Source organism: Aspergillus brasiliensis (genome assembly GCF_001889945.1).
Source record: "Aspergillus brasiliensis CBS 101740 unplaced genomic scaffold ASPBRscaffold_4, whole genome shotgun sequence".
In the NCBI taxonomy this organism is placed as follows: domain Eukaryota; kingdom Fungi; phylum Ascomycota; class Eurotiomycetes; order Eurotiales; family Aspergillaceae; genus Aspergillus; species Aspergillus brasiliensis.
Genome location: NW_027137445.1, coordinates 12,108 through 25,752, shown reverse-complemented (window position 1 = coordinate 25,752; position 13,645 = coordinate 12,108). Strand labels below are relative to the sequence as shown.

At 51.4% G+C, this 13,645-nt stretch overlaps 5 protein-coding genes across 5 annotated transcripts; 3 read left to right on the top strand and 2 right to left on the bottom strand.

The window, feature by feature from the left end:
• Positions 1-2,306: 2,306 nt before the first annotated feature.
• Positions 2,307-3,050, top strand: ASPBRDRAFT_28343 (uncharacterized protein; the record flags this gene model as incomplete). Its single annotated transcript, XM_067622499.1, has 2 exons — positions 2,307-2,667; positions 2,731-3,050. The coding sequence occupies 2 exons, from the start codon at positions 2,307-2,309 to the stop codon at positions 3,048-3,050; spliced, it is 681 nt and encodes a 226-aa protein (XP_067480317.1).
• A 647-nt stretch (positions 3,051-3,697) lies between these two features.
• ASPBRDRAFT_28342 (class I SAM-dependent methyltransferase) lies at positions 3,698-4,561 on the bottom strand (the record flags this gene model as incomplete). The annotated part of the gene is made up of 1 exon (XM_067622498.1): positions 3,698-4,561. One exon carries the CDS (start codon positions 4,559-4,561, stop codon positions 3,698-3,700), a length of 864 nt encoding a protein of 287 aa, XP_067480316.1.
• A 1,556-nt stretch (positions 4,562-6,117) lies between these two features.
• ASPBRDRAFT_490899 (intradiol ring-cleavage dioxygenase) lies at positions 6,118-8,073 on the top strand. The gene is made up of 4 exons (XM_067626246.1): positions 6,118-6,218; positions 6,387-6,809; positions 6,859-7,183; positions 7,233-8,073. Exons 2-4 carry the CDS (start codon positions 6,566-6,568, stop codon positions 7,840-7,842), a joined length of 1,179 nt encoding a protein of 392 aa, XP_067480315.1. The 5' UTR covers positions 6,118-6,218; positions 6,387-6,565; the 3' UTR covers positions 7,843-8,073.
• Positions 8,074-8,609: 536 nt separating this feature from the next.
• Positions 8,610-10,063, top strand: ASPBRDRAFT_53309 (uncharacterized protein; the record flags this gene model as incomplete). The annotated part of the gene is made up of 4 exons (XM_067627047.1): positions 8,610-8,808; positions 8,859-8,926; positions 8,977-9,724; positions 9,804-10,063. 4 exons carry the CDS (start codon positions 8,610-8,612, stop codon positions 10,061-10,063), a joined length of 1,275 nt encoding a protein of 424 aa, XP_067480314.1.
• Positions 10,064-10,576: 513 nt separating this feature from the next.
• ASPBRDRAFT_490843 (S53 family peptidase) lies at positions 10,577-12,707 on the bottom strand. Its single transcript, XM_067626245.1, has 5 exons — positions 11,726-12,707; positions 11,535-11,676; positions 11,394-11,487; positions 11,035-11,338; positions 10,577-10,970 (listed from the first exon to the last, which is right to left on the bottom strand). The coding sequence occupies exons 1-5, from the start codon at positions 12,619-12,621 to the stop codon at positions 10,619-10,621; spliced, it is 1,788 nt and encodes a 595-aa protein (XP_067480313.1). The 5' UTR covers positions 12,622-12,707; the 3' UTR covers positions 10,577-10,618.
• Positions 12,708-13,645: the final 938 nt, after the last annotated feature.

Genomic DNA, 13,645 nt, shown 5'->3' with positions numbered 1-13,645 from the left:
GGCCATGGCCCGCAAGCCGTCTGGAGTCAAACAGCCAAAACACTGCGCTCGGGGTAATCCGGCAGGGAGGCATGGTCTGACAGCCTCTCTCATCTTCCCCATCACATGGCAGACAGTAGTACTTTCAGCCTTAAGGCTCAAATCCGAACCTATTTACTTGCATGAGACACATTGAGATGTCCATGCATCAGTCCACGTGTTCTGAGAGGCTGTACGCCTAATTGCGTGTCAAGCAATGAGTCAAAACGAATATCGAGCTGCTTGCCAGGATAAGCGACCACGATAGGCACAACCGAATGGCACATAGCGATGTGGATTGCGGGGACAGAGTGGAGATATGGGACCGGAAATACCCTGCCAATTACCCTCCTTAGAACCACCTAGAACTCACCACCCAGACATTCCATGCGGGTGCGCTTCGCAGCATACAACAGAGTGCTAAAAGCAGTGATACACGTGGTAATGAGCCCTGGCATTACCGAGCTCTCCCACAAATCCACAGGTCGCATAATATCTCGTATCGGTAAGCAAGGAGGTGGGAATACACCCCCAAAGCGACAATCACTACCCCCTTCGGACGGACCTATATGTTGGGTTTCTAATGACTGGGAGGACATTTCACAAAATGTTACATCCATCCATATTGCATCGCTTACGGGTGCTAGGCCCCCGAATCCACGAAACAGCTAAGGCAGGACAACACAATAACAAGATTGATTGTTTTAATCTCATGTTCTGCCTTGAATTCCGGTCTCAGCGGGATGTAATTGACCTGCGCCCCAAAACGGTTACACACGACGTGAAACTGGCTAGTGTCAACTATGCCGTCTAACTATTTCAGCCATCCCGAAGATAAGCAAGTAACTACTTTAGCCAACTTGCACGGCTGTAAGCCACATGGATCTTTGACTTTCCACAAAGTTCTACTGAAGTAAGGCCGTGGGCCTACACTTTTCCCGGTCTCAGCCACTGCCGGAGGGGACAGTGCACAAGGACAGAGCACTGGCAAGGTTCAAATCTCGACCCATGGCATGATGAATGGCATGGCAGGTACGGATACAACAAATGCTGCCTTGTGTCATGAGGTTAATTTTCGTATTCTGGACAGAGCTCATACTTGCTTCGTCGCGGCTTACTCTGGTTTTCAAGAGCAGGATCGTAAAAGCCTACCGCTGCCGGTATAATGTGCATCAATCCAGGTAGCAGGATTACAACTCACACATACATGCGAGAAGCAGAATCAGGAGATGTGACTGAATAGCCTGGAAATGAATATGTCTCTGATATAGTTGGAATAACGACGCCAGCTGCGAAAGGAGTCAGCTTCCTGGAAACTCGCCATGAGAGGAGGATAGTACTCCGTACTTGGAAGTATAAAACATGCGACCGGCTCATACAACACTGATAACTTGCCTCCTGCTCTGTCGCATCAGACCAACAGTTCACGTGAAATGGGGTATTGATATGAGCGATAGACCTTTCGGCACGAGTGATGGCCTAGATTCAAATATGTAGAGCCGCAAGCAGGCAATTGCCGCAAAAGGGCAAGCCATTCTAGGCGGTACGATCGTTCTCGATATGTCATCTGATTATGAGTGTTGCATGCTTGTTGCATGCAGGTGGATGTCGATCAATGTCGGGTGCTTTGGGTGACAGGTCCAGGACCCAGTTTCGGTTCTAACTTTGCACAGTCACAGGGGCCAATGAGACCGATTGGAAAAGCTTTCATGAAGTTGGTTTAGCGAACTTGAGAAGCAACTCTCTGCTTGCATTGTTTCTGATGAATGGTACATTAGCGGATGGAAGATCGGTCAAGGATGTATACAGATGGCAATGCGTTGACAAAAGTTGCATTAACTTCTCGACAGGCTTGCTACTCACTAGAGAGACTACTACTCGTTACTGACTAGCCCAGCTTTAATAGAGGAATTCCATGGTTCATTGATGACTTATCTGCACTCATTGGTGGGATTCGCTGTCCAGAAAGTGGTCAAGCAGCGACAGAGTTCGTGTGTCCGGATAGTCTAAAGCACGATCTTGGTAGCTCAGTTACGTGGCGTCAGGCACTCTGGGAATAGCGTCATATGACGCATCGCACATTTCGCGATACAGTCTGATATCAATTCGAGAGGTCAATGTGGTTTCCTAACATGGCCGTTCTTCCTGCTCCCGAGGGAGGTAACGATTGACCGTGTCATGAATATATCTATTTGCGACGTGTTCTCTCTTCGCACTCGAGATGGACAAATACATTTGATCAAGACATTCATTATTGACACAGTGTAGTGTCTCTAATCATCACCATCATGTCTTCCTCTCCCCTCTGGCTATACGCTTCCTCCCGACTCCGAGATCCCACCGTCCAAGACGACGTCTTCAGTCAATGGTACCAAGAACACCATGTCCCCGACGTCCTTAAGACCGGCTCCGTTAGAAAGGGAGAATTCTTCCGCGCCCTAGGCCCGCAGAAACAGTTTCGCTGGCTTGCAGCATACGATTGCGATGATTTAGATTTCATGGAGCCGGAAAACTTCGCTCGCATCCCGAAAACACACACCATGCTGGGCACGGATAAGTCGTGTTTAGAGATTGCGGAGTTCGATACGAGGATCTTTCAGCAGCTCTTCGTACTCAAGAACGGTGAGGGGAATGAAGCGGGGATTACTGGTATGTAGGATGCCAAACTCTTTTCGACGATACGTCTTCGCTAATCAAAACCTGCGTGCATAGACTCTGATCGATATCTATTGACCTGCACCTTTCACTGCGAAGATGATGACTACGATGCTCTCGAACGCCGCTGTATCGATGGGGATATTTTACATGCCTTTCCCGGGTCTCGATGGCTGAAGATCTCGAGACCGCTCGAAGATGATGATACGTATCTCGGGTTTATGATTGTTCAGGCGCTCGGAGAGGTTGAGCCGAAGGATTTGCTCTGGTTGGAGGATAACTGGCGGTCGTCTTTGGCGGAGACGTTGGGGCTCGAGAGGCAGTTTTTGCAGCCGCATTTGTGGGAGCTGTTGAGGAGTTGTGTGAATGGTTCTTGAGTATAAGATATTGGTGGGATGTTCCTGTGGTATGGAGGGTTTGTGCTCGTATTTGGTGATGGGCTGGTTGGGGCTTACTGAAGTTAGATTACTATGTATTTAGACGTGGAGATGCTGGGTCTAGAGAAAGATTGGAGGAGTAAGAAGACAGCAAATCAATCTGGTCAAAGACTAGTCGTTTATCTTTCAAAGGATCATACTATGATGCTTGAGTAAAACACTAGTCCAATCGCATCTAAATATGTTGATACTGTATTGGACAAACACCTGCTATATAGTATATAGTACTATATATAGACATCTAGTAACACAAACTTACAACAAGCTGGCCATGTTGAACTTGCCTGCAATACACCCAACAGAAACAGAGACCGACAAGGTCATGCAGATACACTGTAATATCGCAGTACAGTCTTGTTTAGCTATGAAGGGGAGCGTTGTCGCACGCGTTCAGATGTGTCTCGGACGGTTGGACAATATCGAAGCTGACTGTTATGTTTCTATCATGCGTCATGTTTGACTATCTATTTCGCAAATCTGACTTTCCCAGGGCACTCTATGTCTTACTTCTATGATCTTACAAATCCAAATATGATCGACTACTACTAGTAGGAAACCATGTCTGCCTGTGGATTTCAAACAATGGCTTAGTTCGCCGCTCCAGCCGGCTTTTGTCCAATGCAAACGACCCTAGTAGCCACTACAGCAGCGCCAGCTGCAGCTTCTAGGGATGCTTGATGAACAATCTGAGATAGCTCCTTTGCTTCCTCCACCTTCCCCTTCCTAGCCAGTGTTCGTGCAGTCTCCTCGCAAGTCACTATATACCCCTCACAGTCCGCTTTCAGATACTGCTTCAAGTTCTCATATCGACTGATCTCCGCCCTCTCCAGTCCCTCCTGTTCAAAACTCTGCGGAAGACGGCCAATCCACTCCTGCCGCTCGCCTGTATTCCAAAACCGAGAGAGGTACTCCAGAGCCTCAGTCTTGACTTCCGGCCTGGCTTTGAAGATCTTCACCTCGCGGATGTTCAGATCATCCCACTGGATCCATCCTCCGGGCTTCAACATGCGGACGATCTTCTGAATAACTGACGAGGGATCGCCATTCTGGATCACCGGTAGTAGTAATCGCAGATGTACGAGATCGAACTGTCCTACCAGCTCTTCGGGTAAGTCTTCATATATGTTCCACTGACGTAGGGTGATATTCGGTGGTAGCCACTCTGCCGGAGGCGCCATGTCGAGCGTCAGGTCGAGCCCGTCGAGGGTCGCCCCGGGAAGCTCGTTTGCCACGTCTATAAGCCAAATCGCTGTGCCGGTGGCTACATCTGCGATGCGGAGATTCGGCGTCTGCAGGGATTCTCGGATGGTGGGGTGGATGTTGAAGCCGAGGGTTTCTTTCCAGAAGTAGAAGATTCCGTTCAGTCGGAATGCTGCGGTGGTATCGTTACCGAGGCCGTAGCCGAGGTCATCTGCGACGTGATAGTCGAGCTCGGTTTTGGAGGTAGTCATCGTCTGTAGTTATCTCTGATTCTTTGATACTTGCGCATCGATGTGTGGTCTTGTTAGCAAGTCTGGTTCGCAAAGAAGGTTATAAGATGGCGGTGGCTGGAACGCGCCGATCAGTGTGCCCAAAGTTAGAAGATCGCCACTCATGCAGCTGCACCCAATATCATGACACGAGGCAGCATTACTCAAGTCTTCGGAGACAGACCTGAGTTCATACTCTGTCCAGTTGGTGTCATCTACCGGTTTCCAGTACCCCTTGCCTTAGACAGAGACAGAAACATGACATCGTCTCAATGCTGGATGTAGAGGCCAGGCTTGCCCTATCGTATTCTACTAATTGAAGCTTTAGTTCCAGTTCTGATTGACGCAGGTCCAGGTGGTTAGCAGGTCAATTATTGCCCATGGGTTACCGGGCAAGCACGCGAGGGTGATCGAAAGTGTCCATGCCCACCATTTAGCAGTCCCGGGTAATAGATCCGTCGTGTAGATGAGCAGTGAAGACTGCAGTGTCTCTACACTGCTTACCCTCTCACACCCTCCTGACGATATTGTCGCCAAGTTGTAGCGATCTAGTAAATACGGCCTCGAGAACAAGGCAGTCCGCAGACCGAGTGTGGAAACGACTCATAGAATAGCTGCCAAAAAGCCTACAGGAAAGCACACCAAGGCTCCATAGAAGAGAATCAAAAGGCGCAAGAATTCCACATAGAAGAAGGCCCTTGCAGGGAACCATTATTGCAGCCTTAGGCATGAAGGGGGCTGAGGGATTTTATGCCTCACGGGCGAAAGTTCTGCCGATTATCAATTGAGGGTCCAGAGAAGAATCATCGGTCTGTCATGCGATGCAGGCACCCAAACTGTTTGGAACCACCCTCCTCGCAGTTTCACGGGATAGTATGAGGCTCCACTATACATCAACCGAAAGATCATATCTGTACCAGGGACGGGAGAAAGTTACGCTCCGATGGCTTTTCTTCTGGCACGACGAATAAAAAGGGCGGATATTTGTGCGTCATCGGCTCGGTAATGCCACTGGAACGCATCCACAACTGCCCGATCATGGCTCTTCAGTGGCCGAGACAGACAATAAATCTGACTAAGCGGCACTTCCACACTTGTGCAGCAATCATTGCCGTTTCCGGAAAGAAAGAAGCTATACGCAAACTTCTTCAGTTTGGGACTGCGCCTCCCTTCGACACACAATGCTTCGGCTCATGTCTGCTTCGGTGTGCCAAAATTAGGTATATTGGGCGGCCTGTGCTTCTATTCTTTGCATAACTCCACCGTTGCAGGGGTGATATTCCGACACCGCGGAGCCAGGACGAGATCACAACCCGGCAAAACCTGCTGAATTCCACGCATCAACTGCCTCCATCAACTGCCTCCCATGCTATACCTCACTCTACCTCGTCAAGAGATTACGAATCACTATACAGATATAGTGTCAACGAGAGAGACTAACTCTCAGTCCTGGCCTTGGCCTGGCAGATGAAACCGCTAAGCTACCATCCAGCATCGGCGGAAGCAACAGCCAAGGCCCGAAGAATACCCCAGACCCGCGGACGCTGTCTGGATCCCTGATCTGAAAACGTCAGACGCTCCATGTGTACTAATCGCACGATAGTGATTCGTGCTGCGTGTCGATCCTCCTCCTACCAGGGTCAGTTTCCCTGAGCTTCTATCCTCCACTGCGGATCCACGTACGCGGCGCCAAGAAGCTGCCATTGCCCAACCGGCATCTGCGTGGTTCTCTTAGGGCTGCCAATTGCCGCCAGGGTACACGATGACGAGGCCCCTGGCTAGTCGAGATATTGAGACTCATCGCTAGGGACTGTGTACGGCTCACTTGGTAGTCCGATGGCCACGCCAGTATGGGACTGGATGACGCGGCGATAGAACAGGCATCAAAGATGTCGAGCATATAAAGTCAACCCTGAGCCACAACTGGGAGGAACATCAACAGCAAGATCGCAGCTCAATCACCTTGATTATTTACGCAGCTTCATCATGCTTTTCTCCAAGCTCCTTACTCTCACCGCGGCCACTCTGGCCGTCGCCCACCCCGGCGAGAAACATGACCACGAGGCCGTGAAGCGGGAGATTCGTCTTCGCGATGCTCTCGCGGAACAGGCCAGACACGGAGTCAATGCTTGTTCCAACAGCGTGCAGGCTAGACAGGTTCAGCAGCGCTCCGTCTCCCGTCGTGCCAACACTGCCCGCGAGCTGCGCTCCAAGAAGGGCGTGACTGCTGGTAAGCAGGAATCCAAACGGCCGCGATTGCATCGTCTAACCATAGATAGCTCCCCACAAGTTCCGCCGTAACCTTGCTGCCCTTGAGAAGTGGGAAGCCATCAACCACAACAGGACCGGCATTGTCAACTACTCCCCCGAGACCTCCGAGGCCGACATCTTCGGCGCCAACACCAGCTCCATCCTGAGTCCCACCATCACCGACGGCCCCTACTACGTCTGGGGTGAAGTGATCCGTCAGAACGTCGTCGAGGAGGAGTACTGTGATGGTGTTGATGTGTTCCTCGAGGTGCAGTACATCGATGTCAACACTTGCCTGCCCGTGCAGGGTGCTCTGGTCGACATCTGGAACGCCAACGCCACCGGTGTTTACAGGTATGATTCAATTCCCACCTCGTAATTTGTCCCATAGCTAAGTGTGTAGCGGTATCTCCACCAGTGGCAACTACGCCGCCGACGGCTGGGACTCGACCTACCTCCGTGGTATCCAGGAGACCGATGAGGATGGAGTTGTCACCTTCCAGACCATCTTCCCTGGCCACTACGACGGCCGCGCCACCCACACTCACCTCCTGACCCACCTCAACTCGACCATCAACCGCAACAACGGCACCCTGCAGGTGGGCACTGGCAGCGTCGCCCACATCGGCCAGCTCTTCTGGAACGAGGTCCTGCGCACCGCCGTCGAGAACACCTACCCCTACACCACCAACACCCAGGACGTCACCAGCAACGCCGACGACATGTGGAGTATTGAGCAGGCCTCCAGCGCCTACGACCCCTTCCCGGAGTTCCTGTACCTCGGTGACCGCGTTGAGGATGGCTTGTTCGCCTGGATCCAGATCGGTATCAACACCACGGCCGACTACACCGACAACTCCTACTACAGCATTGCTGCTTACTACGATGAGACCGGCGGCCACGAGAACACCGAGAGCTCTGCCATGGGTGGTGGCTCTGGTGGTGGTGCCGGTGGTGCTCCTTCCGGTTCCATGTCCATGTCCGGTCCTATTCCCTCTTCGACCGCTGCTTAAGTGTGAGATGATGTTGAGGATGCGTCCACGGGACGGGATTTACTTTCTACTGTAACACCATTTTTCCAATATGTATTGGGTAGTTAGACATCGATAGACTTAGTCTCGAATTATATTTGGATTGCTATGCCATAAGCCTGAACTTATCATGCTCAAACAGATAATTCAAATACTAATGATGTCAAGATCCTTTTCAGACCATAGTACAGAGTATTGGTTGTATTAGGTCGACCGAAAAGCCCTCTTCTACCGAGACCACCATCGGCTAAGTGAGCCCGAACTTAGTCTGCAGCCGATAGAATCAGCTCCATCTGACCGACCATTCGCAGCTGCTGTGCAACGTCAACGCTCAGACCTATGCAAACTCCACCAAAAATCTGTCAATTTCCTTTCTAGCCACGTATGCTAAGCTTTTGTGCTAATAAGCACTATGGTGCTAGTCGAAGCTTGGATGAGAAGCACCACAACCGAGTCTGCTGCATGGGGCGCCGCCAACAATCCGGAAAATCCCTCAGATCCCTGTTCATCCCCTGTCAGCCCTACCGGGAGGGGGGCATCCATTCTTATTATAGGCCAGGCCGGCTGATAGCGTCTTTCCGGGCTGCACGATGACCTACTCAACTGCGACAGTCCATGTCACGAAGAGTAATTTGCTCCGTGCTTGCTCGCCTGGTTCTTGTGTACTACTGCGCTCCTGTTAGTTTTCTTCTACAACTATCCACGTCTGCTAGAGATATGGTCAAGTTGATATCCTGATCAGATTCAGAATGGCACTGAGACTTCATATCAAAGTTAATCAACAGTCTGGACGAAATTCCACATCGCCAGACTATGAAGAGGCGAACTCAGCAGGCAGCAGGAATGTAATCACCGATGGTCACATTGACGGCAATGTTATCATCTCAATGCCAGACGGCGAGACTGCCAGTTCATCGCAACACTATCTCGTTGAAGTCATCTTCGAAGGTAAACCCCCTTATCAATATACCCCTATCCGACTCTGACCGCGACACCAGGCCATTTATCAACAGCGATCAATCTGAACATCTCGACACAGCTGCTGCGATTGGCAAAGAATATCACCGTAAGATAGTCTCCTTCGTCTCCGACGATAAATCCTTATTAACTCATCAGCTCCTCCGCGCATCCGACGTGCGCGAACTATCACAACAACAACCCAACACCGAGACAACCTCGCGCACAATCCACCATCCATTCCACTTTAACATTCCCCGATCCGCCAACTCTCCCTCCACCTCCGATAACGACAGCACGCCTTTACCTCCCTCCATCTCCTTTAAACCCATGCCCGTATACAGTTCCAACGATAACGATCTCATCCTACGCGGCCAAGGCCGCATAGAATACTGTCTCAAAGCCCGACTATTCACCCAAGGGGAATGTATCTGTATCGCCGAGAGTGCAATACCTGTAACTTTCGCTCCAGCACGCGAATGTTCTCCTCCCATTTGCGTCTCTGACTTTCCTGGCGAGTATACCCTGGAAATGTCCCGGCGGGTCCGCGATATCTTACATCGTCGCGACTTGTACTACCTATCTGTTCATACGGAGGAACCTGCTCCGCTGTGTTTGAACCACTCTAGTGCGAGTGTGGTATCGACGATAATCCCGTTAAGATGGCGCTATCGCTGCTTGGATTCGTCGCGACAGCATATATATCCCCCAGGGATATATGCCACGATTCAGACGTCCCTTCGCGCAACGACATTTGTATCTGTTTCTCCTCAGGATCGTCTTCCATTGGAGAAAGACGCTAACAAATTGCTGGATTTTAAGCTCGTGGCGAATTCGGCAGGGACTGGTCTGATGCAGGAGCGGAAGTTACGCGTCGCGTCGTGGGAGAGTGATTCTCATGGGAGGGGTATGTGCTGCTTTTTCTTCCCCGGGATTGCTATGACTTCTGACTCTGGATGATATAGAAGATGAACATGGATGTAGAGCGTGGCAAGCAACTACCCCCCTACTTCTCGACTTCGATATCCGCGACTACCTCCCTCCGACGTTCACCCATCCGTATCTCTCTCGGCGATATAGCCTCTCTATGTTCATTTCTGTCGAGGTGGATCATTCGAGACAGACGAGTTTCCGATTACGGGTTCCGGTACATGTGTCGTATGATCGGGGTCGTCAATATCCAATGTTGTGTGAAGATGAGGCATTTCGAGCTGATTCGGGGGTTCTTCCTCCTTATATCAAGTAAATAATCTTGTCCTAGAGCGTATACATATGTTTGTTGTACAATGACAACCATAGTAGTCTCAATACTATGCTATAAAGGAATGGTGGTGCATTGGTATTAACTACTCAGATGAGTTTGGAATATCGATGGCTATTTACCATGGAATTCGGGAATTTGTACCGAGGCAGATGCACCCATTGTAGGGTAATCCCGGAATAATTCCATGAGCCCCGGCTAATCGGCATGGGTGGCCACTACACCATCGCATGTCTCAGCCCTATGCGGTGCAACGAGCGGGGTAGTAAGGAGTGATTGGCTGCTATTATGCTATGACTCTGGGCCCCTGGCAGGGTTAATTTCGGGGTTATTGCGGAGTAATTGGCATGTTTTTACCAGCACTAAGCTTCTGACATTGTCTGGTCTATAGATGATCGTTGGGAGTGGGGGAGCATGTACATAACATCCCTGGCGTATAGGAATAATGGTACATGAATATCCATGCACAGTGCAAAAATCATCTGATTGCATCTCATAGTATCACATAATCACATACAAATCATATAACTAGTATGTACACTACAACGACAACACCAACTGCCTCAACTTCTCAAAATCAGGCAGTCCCAACCCCGTCACCGGATCCCATCCCACCGTAGCATTCCAGTGCGCCCAGGGGATAATGCCCGCACCAGCAACAGCCTCATCACTTTGCGGATCAATGCCATTACATCCGATCGACTGACCCGCCGTGACATCAGTCAGCGCCTTGTACCCCTTACTATACAGCAGCGGGTTCAAGAATCCCAGCGTGGACTTGCCCGCCCGCAAACGAGCATCGTTCAACATGCCCATCAGGGCAGAGAAAAGGGGACATGCCGCGGAAGTACCTCCGGAGCCGTAGCGGGTGCCGTAGAAGATGACTTCGTATCTAGGACATTATTAGTCTGGTTCTGGTTTCTGTGTAAGACGAGGGAGGGTGGGGGTAGACGTACGAAGGCTCAAAGCTGTGGGCTGCAACGTCGGGGAATCCGCGACCGCTAAAGTTGGCGAAATGCGAGTAATACTGCTTCGTCTCGTTGGTGATGTGGTGGGCGAGGTAGTTCTGCACGGCGTCCTTCTGGAACCAGGCCCGCTCGAAGTAGTTGCTGAAGCCGCCGGAACTGGCTTCCCAGGCGATCTCCGGGGCGTAGGACATGGTGCCTCCGACGGCGGTCACGTAGGGGCAGGTGGCGGGGAAGATGGGGTTGAATTGCGTGCTGTTGGTGCCGTCGGTGGTGCGGCAGCCGGATCCGATACCTGTGCTGTGTTAGAATGTTTTGGATATAAATGTGGTAGGGGGGAATGAGTGTACCTTCGTCACCCGACGACACGAGGACACTGATGCCGCGCAGACCGACGAGGCCGATCAGGTTGCAGACGCGCTTGGCGTAGTATTCTGGGACGGTCTGTTCCGGTTAGTAGAGGATTACACGGGGGTGATGTTTCGTCTTACCTGTTCGTCGTCACCGTAGGAGTTGGAGATCACATGGGGCAACGCCGAGTTGGGCTTGGACAGAAGATACTCGTAGTACTGCAGGTAAGGCTCGTTCTCATTGTCGGCAGCGCTCGGCTCATCAGGATCGGGAATGAAAGGACTACATGATCAGCCTCGAATTGAATTCTTCTTTCTAGGGCAACACTCACGGTTCACCAGAGGTGATAAACTCCGTCACCGGCAGCGGATGGCCAACACCAACGAGCAACTCGACATCGAGGTCAGCCTCGGTCAAGGACGCCGTCGACGCATTCTGGTCATTGACGCCGCCGTTGATCAGTTCCACGGAGAAATTCTGACCGGGCACGTTGAACAGTTTCTCGAATTTGGCGAGATCAGCATACGAGGCGGACTCGTTCAGGAAGCTGGAAAAGCCCAGTCTGCTTCCTGACGACGCGCTGGGAGTGTAATTGCCAAAATTGTACATCTCCTTGAGGCAGGAAAGCGTGATGAGATCGGCACAGGACGAGCTGTTGGCGCGTTTGGCCACATGGTTGTCAATCTTCTGCGACCGCTGGGTCAGACCTGCGCTGGTCGTTTCTTTGCCGAAGAAGGTCGTCGGGGAGATGAGGTCGATCGAGTCGGCCAGATCGTCGGGGATGGAATACTCCGTTGTGCGCAATCTCTGGGACGAGCCACTCTGGTAGTAGGCAAAGGTGGTGTTGAGCAGCTTGTTCACCTTGTCGACGGTCGTCGCAAAGTTCACCAGGCTGCCCTGCCGGGCGATGTGGGTGATGTTGGCGCTGCGCAGCCAGCTCATCACGGCCTCGTCGCTCGCCACGGGGAACAGCGCGTCGACGTCCTCCTGGTCCAGCCACTGGCCGTACTGCGATTCACCGGGTGTCGACAACTCCTTGAGCTTGGATTCAAGCTGATCGAGGTTCTTGCGCGCCAGTGCGATCGACAAGCTGATCTGGTGGTCGGAGCCAGCATCTTCGACGTGCTGCCAGCCCGTGGGAACCGCGGCGAGTTTTTCATGGACAATCGCGTTGGTTGACGCGGCCAGGGAGCACAGCAGTGCTGTGTAGAGACCGGAGGAACGCATGCTGAAGAGATAAGGAGGCACAGCACACAGAGAGTTCAATTGACCGCGAAACTGGCGAAACGGGCTTATAACAGTTTTCGAATCAGCCAGCAGACAAGTTAGTGGCCGCCTTGCTTATCGGAGGAAACAATGGCATCATTGCTTGTCTCCAACAGCTAGCAGGCTGGGTCAATCAGTCCAGCCGATACTGACGAAAGGGCTGATTCGTCGAGAGGCATCTCCCAATGCACCCCAGAGCGACTGGTGTCGGCTGTTGTGATAAGCAAATGGGTCTCCAGCCCTGATTCCCGCTCGGAGTCCGACGGCGATCGCCGGATCGTGTTATTGCAATTTGCAGCATTGCTGACTGCTAACCATGCCGTGTTTCCACCATCCTATTTTATCCAGTATGACAATTGACGATTACTCATTAGATTGAACTTGTCTCACTTTTTCTGCCGTCTGGACTATTCCGATTGCTTGCCAAAAATGCCGCGGTTGATGGAAGTGCTTCCTTTCTGCTGTCCTAAGCGATGCCCCAAATTAGCGCCGGCGAAACAAGCATCGCTGTCTCCAGATCATCCACTCTCCTGCCCGCTACTGCACCCTCGCGTCCAATAGTCGCTCGCTGGCGTCGTGGGTCTGAACTCAGCTTACCAGCGGAGAATTCTCGCGGCTTCTCTCGGCTGTGTCCCTGTTCCCCAACAATCCCTTCTGCTTACCGTTGTCGATGGTCTCGCGCTCAACGTGGGGTGATCTAATTTATTGTCGGGAATTGCCGAAAGCAGGTTACATTCGTGAAGATTCAGTCAGAGCAGACAGTAGTGGCAGCTGAGTTATGAGGGTTTGTCTCACTGTCGAAACAAACTAATTATGCTTACCAATGGCTGTCAATGCCTCCGGATCTGTCAAACGATCAACACCCCGTTCACACTGCTCAGAGAAAAGCAACTCAATTTCATTGACTACCTAGATAAGCATCTCACAAGCATAACATCGTGTATAATCCACCCATACCTCCACAATCACTGCTAACTGCCAACTT